We start from the raw sequence: 17781 nt of genomic DNA on the forward strand, positions 1-17781 counted from the left end.
CTACTGGCTAATTGTTTTTGTGTAATTCTGAATGAGACCTTGGAAGTACTGCTGTGTGTTTTTGTGGGGTTGAAAAATGATGATGTAACATTTTGGGAGGAAATACCACAACAGAAAGGAGAAGAGACTGGAGAGTACTGCAAGAGCGTTAAGAGTTTGGATGTACTTTCCACGGTAAAGCACGTGCACGGTAAAGAAGATGATCCAGGTGAGGATCAGCAGGAGCAGGCAGAATGTTATTGCTTTGGCCTCATTGTAATTTTTTGGGAGGTCTTTTCCCATGTAGGAGAAAATGAAGCAAAGGGAGCACAAAGACACAAGTAAAATCACAGAACCAGAGTTTGCTTTCAGACCCATGTCACAGCTCAGTATTATTTTGTCTGGGTACCAAAGTGTTTCATTGTAGGGCTTGGGGGCTCCACAAGAATAGCCAATGAGAAGAAAGAGTGCCTGAATAACAAAAGCCCCAGTGATGACCAGCCATTGTCCATGATATTTTATCCACCAACTGTAGAGCTTGGGGAACTTGGCAGCCATTTTGAAAACGCAAACAATTTGAAAGGATCGCACAACAAAACATGCCAGACAGACAGTGTAGAACAAAATGAATGGTAAGAGCCTTAAGATACAGAAAGAAACTGTTGGCTTATCAAAGTAAAAGAACACACTAAGACTACACAGACTGAGGCAGCCTAAAATTAGGAAGCACATGGGTCCCCCAGCAGATCTGACAATAGGGGTGTTGTAGTTGATGGCAAAGAGAACAGACATGGCTAGTGTGAGGCCCACCAGGGCCCAGGCCCCGACCATGATCAGTATAGCCTCACTGTCTGTGAATGGGGTGTACTCCACCACCCGCAGATTGCATGATGTACTTCCTTCTGCAGACCATTCTGTCTCCTTACAGTTGATGCACTTGTAGGGATCCTCTGTTTCACATGGGAGAGGGACAATTTGTCAGAAAGGGTAAGGATTACTTTTGAAAAATAAAGACAGACAAAAGAGAGATCAAAAGATGTAAAGACAAGTCAAACAGTTGAGGAAGCAGCATTAGATGTTTGATCTGTGAAACTGTTACGCTGTCCTAAAATGAGCTCTTCCTTAAAAAAAAAAAGAAGCTTGCTTTAAAGGTGAAATGTGTAAGATCTGGCCAGAATTTCAGATTAAAATGTTCCAAAAATGAATTAACACTACAAACAGTATGTGAAGGAGCCACAGACAAGACCACCATCAATTGTATTTCAAAGATATTTACTGAAATGAGCATGCTAACCAACTAGCCACGTCCTGGACCATGTTGTAATACCACTTTATGACACTAGATGCTGTGTGAGTCAGTGTCTGCCCTCAGTCCCACGAAGAAGAAGAGCTTCCTCCAGAGCTTGAAGTTACAATACAACGCCTGACTAAAAAAAAAAAACTCCTGACTCTTCATCCCAACTAGCATCACAGAAACGCAGAGATAGCTGAAGCTCCTAGAAAGTGATCTTGATCTCCATCCCGAAGGACCACTCTGACAAGAAACCACGATTAAGGGCAAAGAAAAGAAGAAAACACGAGTAAATCCTGGTGTGTCTTCCCACCGCTGGAGACAGGTCCAGGTTAAGAGATGCGGTTTGATGCCAAGCTGCAACTTTTCTTTTAGACTGGTGAGTAACATCTAATGTTGGTCTGTAGCAAAAAGTATCATTAGGGCAACTAATGACAAACACTTCAAGTGGTATAAATGTATGATCTTCTAGTGATTCTGTACGTTCTAGTGATTTTGTACAATTTAGCCTGTTCCTGTGGCTGTTGTCCAGCTAGATGCGTCAGTAACTTTTCTTTTACAAGTCAGACAAAGACACTGTTTGATCCAGAACCAGCGGGTTCAGGATCTCCTTCTTCCCCTCAGCTGTCAACCTGCTCCACTCTACACCACTTGTCTATACCACTATGATTATATCAGAGCCAAAGTGTAGCCATGTTCATACTGCTGATTCAGAATAATGAATATTTATACCAGGGTTATACCACTGCTTAATACTGTATACATTTTAGCATATTCAACAACAGACCTATATGTTTGTATGATCTAAAGAAAATTGTCCTATCCCATGTTTGTCTGTATCAGGATCAGAATTTCTGTCCAGTCCTCCCCAGTGATGGACCAGCACCTGCCTTTTCTTCTGCGTCTGGCCTCTTCAATCATCAACAACCACATTACAGTAACACCTTGGAGTATTATTCCTGCACAGAACATATATTTTCTATACTGTCATCTTTTGCACATTCTGCTCAGCAGGGGTTTAAAAATGTATCATATAATGCATCAAACACCAAGCCAGATATCTTGTAAGTAAAAACCTACCTGAAAATAAACCTTATTTTCTGATACTGCCTTTGTGATGATGTCATCATCCCTTCCTCATGCTGCTGTAGCCTGACACCCATGTATCATACACTATCCCCTTGTCTTCATATTTTCATAGGTAAATACAAGGACATTACAAGGATTACAAGTATTCAAAATCATAAGGAACATGGGAAAAACAACAATATAATTAACTGGACAGGGGCGAAGAGGTGAAATGCTGCCCCCTATGGAGGTGGAGCAAGTAGCACAATCCTACACATTACACCTTTAACTGTAACCATAGTAATAACCACCCTAGAGAAAATTGTAACAGCACTTATAATTTATTTCACTACAGGAAATTGGTTAATTCTGTTGTTGAAGACAATAGTGAATCTTTAAAAAATGATTCTACATAATTTATAGAAATTACTGTTAAACCATTTAAGCCATGAAAAAAACTTATTATATTATTATATAACATTTATCTGTAATTAACCTCCATGTCATCAACAGCCAGGGTTGGAGGCCTTATGTTTTTGGGTTGTCAGTCCATCCGTCCATTCTCGTGAAAGCAATATCTCTGGACCTTCACCCTCACTTTTAAATTTGGCATAAACGTCCATTTGGACTCAAGAATGAACTGATAAGATTTTTAGTGTTCAAAGGTCACTGGGAGCTCACAAAATACATTTTTGGCCTATTGAATGTGGTGTCTCCAGACCACCTTGAGAGAATTTCTTCAGATTTGGCACAAGCATTCACTTGGACTCAAAGATGAAGTGATTAGGGGGCGCCCTGGTGGCTCACCTGGTTGAGCACGTTCCAAATATGCTCAGTCCTTACCACAGCAACATGGGTGCAAATCCAGCCCGAGCCCTTTGCTGTGTGTATCCCCTCCCATGTTCCCTGCCTATCTCTCCCTGACCCTATCCCATTAAAGACATAAATCCCCCCCAAAAAAGATGAACTGATTAGGTTTTTGTGGCCAGAGGTCAAAGTTCAGGGTCACAGTGACCCCACGTTGTTATGAATTCAATAAATCAGAAAACATGATGAACTGATTGGAATTTGGTGGTCAAAGGTCAAGGTCACTGTGACATCACAAAACACGTTTTTGGCCATAACTCAAAAATGTATATGCTAATTATAATGAATGAATAAAATGATGAAGTGATGACATTTCATATCCAAAGGTTCAAAGGTCAATTTCACCGTGACATCATAATGTTCTGCAAAAATACTTCTGGCCATTGTTCAATTGTGTAACTTGGGAGGGGAAGATTGTGACCATATTTCCTGGAAGTTGGCTGGATGGCAGAGGCATACAACTGCAATGCGGCAATTTTAGTTTCTTGTCTTTATGTGTAATAATTTACCTGTGCTGTTGATGTAAGTTCCATTCAGACAGATTTCACAATTGAAGCAGCATTTGTGGATTCCATCTTGCTCTTTTGCATGTCCTACTGGACATTCTGGGGAACATAGTGAAGTAGGTGCCTGTACAACACAATTGTTAAGCAGCAAATCAAATACTGAGGGGTAGAGACTAGTAAGTGAGAGTAATGAAATCATTTATTTTTTAGCACCACATACTGTATAAAACATAAAACACTTGATTCACAGTTTTATACAACACATTATACTACGCATATTTCATTAAGGAAAAGTCAACGTACTTCTCCGTTTGTGTACCAATGAATTTTGGTGTTGTTGATGAAGAATTTCACCAATGTGTGAAAATGATAAAAGCCGACCTCCTCTGCATCACCGCTGCGATTCCAGAAAATGATAGAATAGGGTCCAAACTTGGGGTCACCATTCTCATCAAACTGAATACTTTGATTTAAAAGTGTAAAGTTTGACTTCTTCAGCTCTGCTAGAACCTGATGTAGACACACACACAGACGACCATTACTTGCATGTGTTCACAATGAAAAATGTGTATGCTGATTAAACAGATTGTTAAATAATATTTCTTTCTTTTTTTTGCATGTTCTACATCACAACAGTGAACTTGTACATATGCATCTATATTGAGACTGAATTACATAAATTGAAATACAAAATTGTGTACTTACCATTTGTGGGTTCACTGTAATATTGTCATTACATGTTCCAGCTCCACATTGCAAAGCATTGTGTATGGCATGAGCGATTGAATATACAGCAGAATAAACAGGAAAAGAGAAAGATGGGTCTGCAGAAACGATATCTTCTTGACTCAGGTTACTACAGTTGCAAATCTGATTACAGAACTGCTGTCCTGCATTTTCACAGTGAGTCTGACTTTTGGAAGAATAGATAAAATTACTAAAACCAGGTATCATCACTACTGACTGAGACACCCCAAGTACAGTTCCAATATTTCTGATCCCTTTCTTCTTGGAGAGCCTTTTATTTAAGGACCAGGCATCTCCTGCTATCCACACTTTGTTGGTGACATTTAGTTGTATTGCTGACTCGATGAGAGCTTCAGCAGTCATTTCAGGAGCAAAAACAATAATGATATTTATCCTCTGTACCTCTATCTGTCTGAATATTTTAGAGTAATTTGTATTGTCATTGAGACCTTTGGTGTACGCCAGGCAGATCTCAGTGTCCTTAATCCTCTTGATGAACAATTCCTGTCCATCAATGCCAAATTCATCATCACTATTAAGGAAAGCAACCCAGCGCCAGTTGAAGTGCAGTATGATGTTAACAATCACTTCTATCATGTCCTTATTGGGATGCACTGTTCGCAGGAAAGATGGAAATTTTAATGTTTTTGAAAAAATAGAACTAGAAGATCCATAATTGACCTGTTGAAAGAGAATACATAAAGCAAGCTGTTTCAAATGAAATAAACGACAATAATACTGAACTGTACTGATATAAGACAGTATTATGGGTGTGGGGTAGAGGCTTACCATAGGAATGAGATCCGCCATTAGTAGTGGGGCTACAGTCAGGGCCTGAGTGCTTGAAAAAGGACCAACCACTGCTATCACTCTGGACACATTAGACTCATGTCCGTGTTGTTTGTGTGGTTCACCCCAAGGTTGGATCAAGCCACTGACAGAAATGAGGTTGAAAATACCTGGAAAGTTCTGTATATCTGAGCAGTGGTCAAATATCTCATAGCCAAGAGATACATTTGGCAGTAGGTTGGTAGAGTTGTTGATTTCCTCTACAGAGAATCTCATCAGCTGAAACCTCCGATAACTTGACAGAATTAAGGGTTGACTGAGGACAGAGAAAGGAAAGCAGGAGAGAAGGGTTAAAAATTTTAAATTGTCAAGCGTCAAAACCTATTATTTGCAACAGTTTTGCTGGAGGGCTTCAAACAATACTATTTCTACAGGTTCAAATATCACTGTCACTCTTGTTCCCCTGTAGAGATATGGATGCTACAAGGTCATTTTATTGAACAAGGAATAAATTCAGACTTAAGGCTGGAAGTAATCTGTTGTGTTAGATGTTAGCCTGAGTTAGCTAGATTTTGAAAGTATCCAACCAAAAAACTCCCACCCCCTCCCTTCAGGCATCCCTCCAAGGCCACGCCCCTAAAACACACACACGCACTGCTCAGTGGACAGGAGAGAGAGGGGGGCGGAGCAGAACGGAGCAGTGATTGTCGTTGAGACTCATTCACAAGTAATAAAACATATAAGATTACCATAATGACTGTTGCTCGTACTCAGTGCTGTCAAGCTAGTATGTTTGGTCATTTGCTGTTGGAAATACAATTAGATGCAATGACTTATCGCTGCTAGCTGGTAGCCACCTGCAGTAAGGCTGTATTTCAGGCAAAGCTGGAAACAAAGTTAGTATTACACTAGTAATACTAAGTTAGCTATACTACTGGTACAAAATTCAATAAAGCTCTGTTCTATAATAAGAAAAAAATCATGTTTGTTATCTGTTGTTTGATATGTTACATCAGCAGATGCTCCTCACCCAGGCCTTCCAGTTACAGGTCATCCTACCTGGTGCATCAGCCAGAAATGTCCACAGATGTGGAACGGACACCACAACATCACAACTCCTGCGTTTCCATGCTGCCACACATGGAATCATATACGGAGTGTGTCCAAACTTTTGACTGTCGTTTTTTTTCTTTTTATACATATGTAAATATTTCAATTTGCATTTTATTATTGTGCATTCTTATTTATATGCACAATCTGTTCAGACTTTTTAAAAATAAAATCTTTAAAATGATACATGCGTTTTGCTTACACTTACAGCATAAACAATGACATTGTTTTATTTAGTATCTCTTTTTCTATGCTACACAAAAAATAATAATCCAATGTGGTATGTAACTTGTCTATTGTATTATTATGGACATACATATGAACAACACATATAAATATATACAGTGGCAAGAAAAAATATGTGAACCTTTTGGAATTTCATGATTTTCTGTGTAAATTTGTCATAAAATGTGATCTGATATTCATCTAAGTCAAGGGTATTGACAAATATATTGTGTCTTAAATAATACCACAAAAAATGTATCTTTCACGCCTGAAGTTTGCAAAAGAGCACATTGACACTCCACAGCGGTACAAAATGTTTCGTGGACTGATGAAACTAAGATTGAACTATTTGGAAAAAACACCCAGCACTACATCTGGCGTAGAAAGGGCACGGCATATCGTCATGAAAACATCATCCCAACCGTAAAGTATGGTGGAGGAAACCTCATGATTTGGGCCTGCTCTGCTGCATCAGGGCCTGGTCAGCTTGCAATCATTGAGGGGAAGATGAATTCCCAAGTTTATCAGAGAATTCTTCAGGATAATCTGAGAATGTCTGTACATCAGCTGAAACCTCCGATAACTTGACAGAATTAAGGGTTGACTGAGGACAGAGAAAGGAAAGCAGGAGAGAAGGGTTAAAAATTTTAAATTGTCAAGCGTCAAAACCTATTATTTGCAACAGTTTTGCTGGAGGGCTTCAAACAATACTATTTCTACAGGTTCAAATATCACTGTCACTCTTGTTCCCCTGTAGAGATATGGATGCTACAAGGTCATTTTATTGAACAAGGAATAAATTCAGACTTAAGGCTGGAAGTAATCTGTTGTGTTAGATGTTAGCCTGAGTTAGCTAGATTTTGAAAGTATCCAACCAAAAAACTCCCACCCCCTCCCTTCAGGCATCCCTCCAAGGCCACGCCCCTAAAACACACACACACACTGCTCAGTGGACAGGAGAGAGAGGGGGGCGGAGCAGAACGGAGCAGTGATTGTCGTTGAGTATCATTCACAAGTAATAAAACATATAAGATTACCATAATGATTAGCAACATGACTGTTGCTCGTACTCAGTGCTGTCAAGCTAGTATGTTTGGTCATTTGCGATTGGAAATACAATTAGATGCAATGACTTATCGCTGCTAGCTGGTAGCCACCTGCAGTAAGGCTGTATTTCAGGCAAAGCTGGAAACAAAGTTAGTATTACACTAGTAATACTAAGTTAGCTATACTACTGGTACAAAATTCAATAAAGCTCTGTTCTATAATAAGAAAAAAATCATGTTTGTTATCTGTTGTTTGATATGTTACATCAGCAGATGCTCCTCACCCAGGCCTTCCAGTTACAGGTCATCCTACCTGGTGCATCAGCCAGAAATGTCCACAGATGTGGAACGGACACCACAACATCACAACTCCTGCGTTTCCATGCTGCCACACATGGAATCATATACGGAGTGTGTCCAAACTTTTGACTGTCGTTTTTTTTCTTTTTATACATATGTAAATATTTCAATTTGCATTTTATTATTGTGCATTCTTATTTATATGCACAATCTGTTCAGACTTTTTAAAAATAAAATCTTTAAAATGATACATGCGTTTTGCTTACACTTACAGCATAAACAATGACATTGTTTTATTTAGTATCTCTTTTTCTATGCTACACAAAAAATAATAATCCAATGTGGTATGTAACTTGTCTATTGTATTATTATGGACATACATATGAACAACACATATAAATATATACAGTGGCAAGAAAAAATATGTGAACCTTTTGGAATTTCATGATTTTCTGTGTAAATTTGTCATAAAATGTGATCTGATATTCATCTAAGTCAAGGGTATTGACAAATATATTGTGTCTTAAATAATACCACAAAAAATGTATCTTTCATGTCTTTATTGCGAATAACCAAAAAAATCCTTATAGTGCTTGTAGAAAAAGTATGTGAACCCTTGAATTAATGACCTCAAAAAAGTTAATTGGTGTCAGGTTTTAGCATACCTGGAGTCTCGTTAAGACAATGAGTTTGGGGTTGTGGCCTAAAGCTACTTTGACTGATAAAACCCCCTCAAACTTTTGAAGTTTGTTTTGCAAAAAAGAACACGTTTATATGAGCCATGCCTCGCCAAAAAGAGCTTTCAGAGGATCTACGATAAAGAATTGTTGATTTACATAAAGCTGGCAAGGGTTACAAGGTGATTTCAAAGACTTTAGAAATTCACAGTCTCAGTCTACAGTTAAGCAAACAATCCACAAATGGAGACACGCTAGGACTAGTGCTACTCTACCAAGAAGTGGACGCCCAGTCAAAATGACACCAAGAGCACAACGAAGACTCATCAGTGAGGGAAAAAAACAACCCCGAATGACAGCCAAAGATTTGAAGGCATCATTGGAACTGGCTAACATCTCTGTTCATGAGTCTACAATACGTAAAACATTGAACAAGCAGGGTATCTACGGCAGGACACCACGAAGGAAGCCACTGCTTACTAAAAAGAACATTGCTGCACGCCTGAAGTTTGCAAAAGAGCACATTGACACTCCACAGCGGTACAAAATGTTTCGTGGACTGATGAAACTAAGATTGAACTATTTGGAAAAAACACCCAGCACTACATCTGGCGTAGAAAGGGCACGGCATATCGTCATGAAAACATCATCCCAACCGTAAAGTATGGTGGAGGAAACCTCATGATTTGGGCCTGCTCTGCTGCATCAGGGCCTGGTCAGCTTGCAATCATTGAGGGGAAGATGAATTCCCAAGTTTATCAGAGAATTCTTCAGGATAATCTGAGAATGTCTGTACATCAGCTGAAACTCTCTAGAAAGTGGGTGATGCAAACAGGACAACGACCCAAAACACCGGAGCAAGTCCACAACAGAATGGTTCCAGAAAAACAAAATCCGCCTTTTGAAGTCAGAGCCCAGACCTCAACCCAATAGACATGCTATGGATTGACTTGAAGAGAGCCAGACACATGAGACGTCCAAAGAATATGGCAGAGCTTAAGCAGTTCTGCCAGGAAGAACGGGCAAAAATTCCTCCTCAATGATGTGCAGTTCTGATCCAGAGCTACAGGAAGCGCCTGGTTGAGGTTATTGCTGCTAAGGAGGGGGTTAACCAGTTATTAATTCTAAGGGTTCACTTACTTTTTCCACTGCCATTTTGAATGTTGAATGAGTGTGTTCAATAAAGACATGAAAGATCAGATTTTTTATTGTGTTATTATTTTAGACACATTATATTTGTCAATACCCTTGACTTAGATGAAGATCAGATCAGATTTTATGACAAATTTATTCAGAAAACCATGACATTCCAAAAGGTTCACATACTTTTTCTTGCCACTGTGTATGTGTGTGTGTATATATATATATATATATATATTATATATATATATATATTATATATATATATATATATATATATCATTACTGAAATGCTATTAACAATATAAGATATATACAAAATGTATCATTGCCATACAAAATATATTTACTGTTGATTATAAGCAGAGGTGAGTGTCGGTCAGCAGCAGTAAGTGTGAGTGCACGGACAGACTACATTGCATCTGGGCTGAACGCAGTGATTTGCTGGAGTTTTTACAGCCCTGTGACTGACACAGTCAGTTTTTCTGTTTATTGTCAGAGCATTTCATTTATTCATTGCTATTGGGATATTAAGAGAAATTAAAGAAATATCATAAAAAGTGTTTCTGAAAAACATTACCTACTCCAGCTGTAATGTTATGGAGCAACTTTGATCATGAAGCAATTGACTGGGTTGTTTTTTGCTACAAAGCAAAGCTACCTTTATAATATATAATGTCATAATATCATTTTGTGTTCTTAATTAGTTTCATCATGGCATCCACCAAGATTTGTTATGAGACTCACCTGGCGCAGTCGATGGCTTCTGGTCGGTCATGATAAACAGGGCCATCGACATGATGAACATCAAAAAGTCCACCTATCAAATAATCTCCTTCCAGCTGAAACTCTGAGGTGTGGACGGGGCATTGAGTCAAGGCACGCAGAAGAAGAGATCCCAGCAGACACAGAGGAGCAAAGACGTGTTTCATTGTTGTAGTTACACTTAACCAATCTGATGTGACTGATCTGACTATACTGAGATTTCCCTCTGCCTTTACTCATTTATGAGACACTGCATGGTGTGGTTAAGCCTCAGTGATCATTTCCATGCATGTGGGAATGAAATTCATACCTATACACGGTTGGAGGAAAATTCACAAATCAGTATGCAAACGCACCTTTATTGCTGCACAGACTGCCTGTCATGTATACTTGCAGGGTTTAATAACCTTCATTAGCAAGCAACTTTAATGTCTCTATGAGTGATGAATAAGTGTGACAATTCTTCTTTCTCCTCCTCTAGCTCCTTTAGCCAGTACGACAAAAAATTTACTTTAGTTTTTAAATTCACTGTGTGACAAATATTGGGATGGCAAAAAAATAATGACAAACATTGAAAATATATCTACTGTATAAGTATGTTTTAAAAAATCTTGGAGACAGCTTCCTTTTTTTTTTTTTCTTTCAATACTTTTAAATACTAATTATCCAAATCACAACATCGTGTCATGCTGTCCAATCAACAACAGTATACTTACTTATATTTAAAAGGAAGACCACAATGTAGCCAAAGGCATCAAATTTGAAAATCCTCAGCAAGTTTTTCTTTCTCAATACATTTTTATAACTATGGAAAGACTTTAATGCTATTCACCTGTCTTAGATTAAGGCTAAAAGATCACGCCCTCTTACTAATGATCCCTACACAATTTAACATTGGATCCCAAGGGCCATTTGAAAGAGGAAAATTTGCAGTCACTCATCAGGTTGATGGTGATAAATAGCCAGGACTCTCACCAGAATTTGAATTCACGCAACCTCTTGGTGGAAGGGCGGAAGGACTCCTTGTTCTGCTTGGCAGGAAGGGATAGGCTCTAATTTAATGAGACAGATTGCACAGTGAAGTTAGAACAGGTGAATCAGCTGCTTTTGCCATGACTCAGCACTAAGACAAAATATCATCATTAAAACAACACATTGTTTCATATCCAGTATTTACATTTATGGTTTATTTTTCAGAAAAGACCCAATCACCATAAAACAGACGTGTCTGAAACATTTTCATATTCTATGCTAAGAATTTATGCTATTAAGAAAGTTTGACATTACAGTGGGTGAAGCATTTCACAGTAGTATTTAGTGCTATATAGTAATTATTGTGATCTTCTTGGATATTATGATGCAAGTTTTACTTTCTAGCTGGAATGCTCTTTTCTTTGTCTGTTTATATCCAACCATCTGTTTCCATCGCTTATCCAAGGCTGGGTCATGGTGGCAGCGCTACGAGCTAAGTGCTTCAGAGGTCTCTCTCCCCAGCAATATTTTCCATATCCTCCTGGGGAAATCACGAGGCCTTCCCAAGCCAGATAAGATATATAATCTCTCAAGTATGTTCTGGGTTTACCCTGGGGTCTTATACCAGTTGGACATGCCCAGAAACCTTGAAAGTGTTCAGGAGACATCCTCATCAGATCCCAACCATTTCAACTGGCTCCTTCCAACATGACGGAGCAGAAGCTCTACTCTGAGCTCCCTCCAGATATCTGTGCTCCTTACCCTGTCTTTAAAGGGATAGTTCTCATGAAGTACTCAGTACTCATGAATAGTGGTTACATTACCCAGAGTAGCGCTCCCAGGACCCGGCAGACTAACCGAGCGATATATGTTGCTGTGCACGGGGCCATGAGAAAAAAACGCCCTCCAAAACAATCCAATATCCGTTTAAATGTATGCTTCGTCTAGAATATTTTCAGCTGTTTATCTTCCCTTGAAAACAGCTGTTTCTTTTGGCACTACACTTTTTCAACTGCTGAACTACCATATTCCTATGCACAAGCCCACCCATGGAGCGCACTGTATTAAGCCTCAGCCACAGGTCAGCTGAGTAAATTAGAAAGCGGCTTAATACAAGAGCTTTGGTTTCAGACTCGACTTACTCTTCACCACAACAGTCACTCACATTACTGCTGTCATTGCACTGATCCATCTGTCGATCTCTCTCTCCATTTCACTCTCACTTGCAAACGTTCCATTCTATCCATGAAAATCACAAACAAACTTGGTGACAGGGGGCAGGGTGGAGACCAACACACTCAAAATGTGCTTGAACACTCTGATGACATAAGGACTGGATGGTTTGAGGCATGACTGTTAGGCAAGGGCTCCTTGGTGAAGATGAAATCCATATGGCTCCTCCTGCATAAGAGTTTGATAGTTGTTAGGAGCCTCCTGACTATCCTGGCATAAGCTTTCTCAGGGAGACTAAGCAATGTGATAACCTATTGATTGTGATAGCCCAGAGTACTGTGCTGGAAACTTCTGACTTTACTCCACTACACTTAAAAGAAAAATATTGTATTGCACACAAGGTCACATTATGAGCTGTGTAATTTCTTCATTACAGTGATTTAATTTTTGTTAGCTGGCTATTTGTCCCACTCTTTGCTGTCTTGCTAATTAACTAATGTTAGCTTGTTGGCTATTGTGTTCATTCGGAAAGCCACTATCAAAGTCTTTTCTTAAACTTTGCACTGTTAGCAAATTCCTTTGCTAGCTGAAGATGGAGTGGAAGTGGAAGTATTGTGGTTTTATTTGTGGACGGCGCAGCTTTTTAAAAACTACCGGTTAAAACATGGTAGTTACACATGGACAGTACCATTTCCTTGTTTGCACCAGGACTGTTTGTGCACATTCAAGTCCTTAAACAGACTTAAAGCACACATATCTTGCGTACACTCTAAAACTCACACGGAACAACTAAGAGAAAACGAAACTGTAAAATTCTGCTGTCAGTTGTGTGATTTCATTGAGCCCTGCTCTGAATCAGAATTTTTCACCCACCTCCGAAGTAGACACTTGAAAGTTAGCCAAATGGTTCAGTGTCCATATGCAGGCTGCAGATTTGAGAGCAATGTGTATTCAACAAAGGAATGAAGTGGTAAAGTACAAGCCTGCCATCACCGAGATATGTCAGCGTTGGCCAGCTCTCTTTACTGAACAGCAGGTAGGCCTATAGATTTGTCTCATATGCTACAGTCAGCACAATTGCCTTAAAGAGTGTAGTCTGTGTCGTTGAATCAAAATATCACAACATGGTGTCAACTCATAAATAAACTAAATATGAGCATGTTTTAATTTTTTTTTTTTTTTTTACATGTTTCAGGTGTGTCTGGAGTTCAGTAGGGTGGTTGGTAAAAGCCTGAAACAAGAGTTCTATGAGGCAAAGAGGGGCCTCACAGGGCAGGTCTTGGCCGACATGATGGAACAAACGAAGGTTAGTTGATTTTCAGTTCTATATCTTCAATGTCTTAGAAAAACAGTCTGATACTTGATTGAGCTTGAAAGCTTATTTACACATGTTGTAAATAAATGTATGTGTGCAGAATTTGCTGGAGTTGAATCGTATTATTGATTGTGTGTGCACATGATGTTCAGAGTAACATAATGGACCCGATTTGTAAGTATGTGATGTTCTCTCTGATCCCTCAATCCTCCAGGCTTTGGACGTGACAGAAGTCAGATGCCTTGTCCTCAGGGGGCTTCCTGTCATTCTCGGCGATGATCCATCCACCTTCTTCAAGGCCTGCACTGTAAGAAACTTTGGCTTTTTTGCCTCCTCTCCTACTTTCCCCCTCCCTGCTCCCCCTGTTCTCTACCTCCCCTCCTCTCCCTCTATTTCCTTTCCCCTCCCTTCACCTCCCCTTTCTAGCTCAGCTGTTCTCTACCTCCCTTCTCCTCCCTTCACCTCCCCTCCCTGCTCCCCCTGTTCTCTACCTCCCCTCCTCTCCCTCTATTTCCTTTCCCCTCCCCTCCCTACTCCCCCTGTTCTCTACCTCCTCTCCTCTCCCTCTATTTCTCTTCTCCTCCGCCTGTTCTCTACCTACACTCCTATCCCGCTATTTCTATTCTCCCCCCTGTTCTCTACCTCCCCTCCTCTCACTCTATTTCCTTTTTCCTCCCTTCACCTCCCTTCCCTGCTCCCCCTGTTCTCTACCTTCCCTGCTCTCCCTCTGTTTCCTTTCTCCTCCCTTCACCTCCCCTTTCTAGCTCCGCTGTTCTCTACCTCCCTTCTACTTTCCCTCTATTTCTTTTCTCCTCCCTTCACTTCCCCTTTCTAGCTCCGCTGTTCTCTACCTCCCTTCTCCTCTCTTCACTTCCCCTCCCTGCTCCCCCTGTTCTCTACCTCTCCTCCTCTCCCTCTATTTCTATTCTCTTCCCCCTGTTCTTTACCTCCCCTCCTCTCTCTCTACCTCCCTTCTCCTCCCTTCACCTCCCCTCCCTGCTCCCCCTGTTCTCTACCTCTCCTCCTCTCCCTCTATTTCCTTTCCCCTCTCTTCACCTCCACTTTCTAGCTCCTCTGTTCTCCCTCCCTCCTCTCTCCCTAACAACAAAAAAAAAGAAAACTTCTCTGGAGGAGGCATACTTCAAAATAATGACCTCTGTTCACCTCAGATCATTCGTGAAAGGACAGTAGGCGGAAACTGGGCAGACATGTGATCTGTGTACCTATAGAGGCTGTTTGTAGCACTATGTTGTCATATTGACATGATCATGTCCTGTTCATTTTTTCAGGGCGTTGATGATGAGAGTTCATACAGTAACATGCCAGTGGGAATCCTCTGCCATCAACCGGACGACAGTATATACAAGCAGCCCCTTCACCACAATGCAACCTCGGTTGCAATTATCTTGGAGGGAAACATCGTGATACATGTTGAGAACCTGCCCCAGGCCATGTACATTGTGTTTGGACTCACATATGCCATTCACCTTGATTACCCAAAATGCATGAGGAACACTTTTGATTTTTTCCAACAGCTACTGTTAAACTTGGGTAAGACAGATCTAAAACCCAAACTCCAACCCCTCAAAAATCAGCTTGCAATGTAGAGAGGAGGTAGACTGTAGAGGCTTATGTAGGGTTCTCCGTACATCCGCTCTTTCCGTATCTGCTCTTTGTTTTTTTTTCTTTGCCCTCCTGTTCTCTCTTTTCATTGTTTCCTTCACGCTCCTCTCTTTTACTTCCATGTTCAATGGACAGATTTCTTATAGCTAAATGTTTAGTTGCCAGTATTTAACAGGGCTGACTTTTTTCCTGGTTTGTGAACCAAATTTGAGGACTGCATGTGAAGTGTAAATGTTAAAATGATAGTGTTTGGCAGGGCTGAGATTTACCTTGTGCCAAGCACATTTGTAGAGGCACAGAAATTGAGGTAAAGACATTTTTTTTCTTTTCATTTCACACTTGAAGCCTATAAGGCGATGGCTTTGTTTTTTCTCTGAAAAAAAGATGTATTCAATAAAAAATTGGATACTGGAATGTTGCAGTTGGTTGTATTTTAAATGAGTGATTTAAAGACATATTTTGAGTTTCAGGAGCTAAAAAGGTTTAGTTTGGTCAATTAGAATATGCAATTTAGTTGAATTGGTAATAGAGTAATGTTAACTTAACAAGCTGATTTAAATAAATGGGTGGGGAAGGGTTGTTTAAACTAAGAATATTTAGTAACTGTAACTTTGTTATTAGTACATTCAACTTAAATATTCTATTCCATTCCGTTTATGGGCTCGAGTGCATTGAATGTAGTCCACTTCACTTATTCAACTGATGCTTCATTACTTAAAAAATTTAAGGCAAGGAGTTACCTTGATTTTTTTAAGTAGGTTCTACTATATTCTACAAGCTGTTTATATTACAAGTTCTACAGTAAGTCAGTGCTTCAGTAGGTTGTGTCAGGGTCATTAGGTTCTGTAAATACACAGTGGAACAACACAACAAAGCGTTTACAAAAATCACTCTAGTACTTTAAATCAAGTAAAAACGTAACTGAACAACTTTCACTTGTATTGGAGTAATATATGTACTTTCACTCAAGTTGTGTACTTTGTCCACCTTTGGTACTAAGGACCAATCACATCAACGTGTGGGGTGGGGCTTTACATATCATTAGCATAAGGCAATGGCAAAACAAGGGTTGTCAGATGGAGCCAGGTAATTAGCCTATATCTGCATTTTGCAATATATGTTTCCACAACTTTTCAATGATGGCAGAGATGTGTTCGGTTTTTGGTTGCGACACAAGGATTTTAAAATTGGTGCAATTTATTTGGAAAAATATTTGGAAAATTCATGTTTACATCAACCATTTTCCAGACCACTATTTTGAAAATTTTACACGTAAACATAACTGAAATTGAAGCCCAATCCTATTCAGCATCTAGCATCACGCACAGGTCCAAATGTTGTATAATGGAACATGTGGATGGTTATAGCAATAGTCATAACAAGGTCAACTAAGTTATATGATGCAGGATGCTAACAGGACATTTATATGGCTCGGGCATGTTGAAGAAATAGAGTTTCTCCAAGTCTATATAATAGAATAATTCTGACTGAAAACTACATTATTTTGTGGTTGTTCAAGAAGAAATCATTTCATGATGATGTCTGACTAAAGATGTAGCAAAACTTACTTCTACACATCAGACGTCAGCCATCGAGGGTTTGATTCTGCGGTTTGCCCCAGAAATGTGGTCTTCTCGTACCATGGAATGCTATGCAGGTAAGCATGATTCCTATTTTATTTTTAATGCAAAGATTTTGATTACTCCAATGAAACCCATTTTGACAACAATTACAGTGTCAATATAATGTATTACAGGTTATATCTGACTGCTATGCATTTCAATGAAAATGCTGCAAGAGGTCAGCTGATGACCAAAGATGGAGCCCCATTATACAAAATCAAATACTTAAATATAAGTATAAGAAGGGGAAATACTCCATCCAGGCATTGAAGACAAAGTCAACATTTGGTAGAAGACTATAATTATTTAATCATTTTATAAAACTGTCCTCACATCTGTGACATGATCTCATTGAACTGTCCAAGTCACAAAATAATGTCAGCTCCTATACAACAGTCCACGTTGAAAACCTGCTCCAGCTCCTCTTCAGTCAGGTGCTCAATGACCCTGGTTGATTCACTGCAGAGCTGGACCAGCTGACCAGCCCAAAACCCCCGTGCGCCCAGTATGAGAGGCCTGACAGGGATGAGGCCATTACTGGGATTTTGTCATAATCGACCAGGTGG

At 39.6% G+C, this 17781-nt stretch overlaps 1 protein-coding gene across 1 annotated transcript; it reads right to left on the reverse strand.

Moving 5' to 3' along the window:
- LOC130174859 (taste receptor type 1 member 1-like) lies at window positions 1-10677 on the reverse strand. The gene is made up of 6 exons (XM_056385091.1): window positions 10493-10677; window positions 5248-5563; window positions 4417-5139; window positions 4015-4221; window positions 3715-3835; window positions 1-929 (listed from the first exon to the last, which is right to left on the reverse strand). The coding sequence occupies exons 1-6, from the start codon at window positions 10675-10677 to the stop codon at window positions 1-3; spliced, it is 2481 nt and encodes an 826-aa protein (XP_056241066.1).
- Window positions 10678-17781: the final 7104 nt, after the last annotated feature.

This window comes from Seriola aureovittata, chromosome 9 (assembly GCF_021018895.1).
Source record: "Seriola aureovittata isolate HTS-2021-v1 ecotype China chromosome 9, ASM2101889v1, whole genome shotgun sequence".
Taxonomy (NCBI): Eukaryota; Metazoa; Chordata; class Actinopteri; order Carangiformes; family Carangidae; genus Seriola; species Seriola aureovittata.

Excerpts from the sequence above, each read along its gene's own strand:
- LOC130174859 (XM_056385091.1), bottom strand. The coding sequence starts at position 10,677 with ATGAAACACGTCTTTGCTCCTCTGTGTCTGCTGGGATCTCTTCTTCTG. Across the intron at positions 3,836-4,014 it reads ATTGGTACACAAACGGAGAA|GCACCTACTTCACTATGTTC; the intron begins GTACGTTGACTT and ends TGTGTTGTACAG. Across the intron at positions 930-3,714 it reads AACTTACATCAACAGCACAG|AGGATCCCTACAAGTGCATC; the intron begins GTAAATTATTAC and ends CATGTGAAACAG.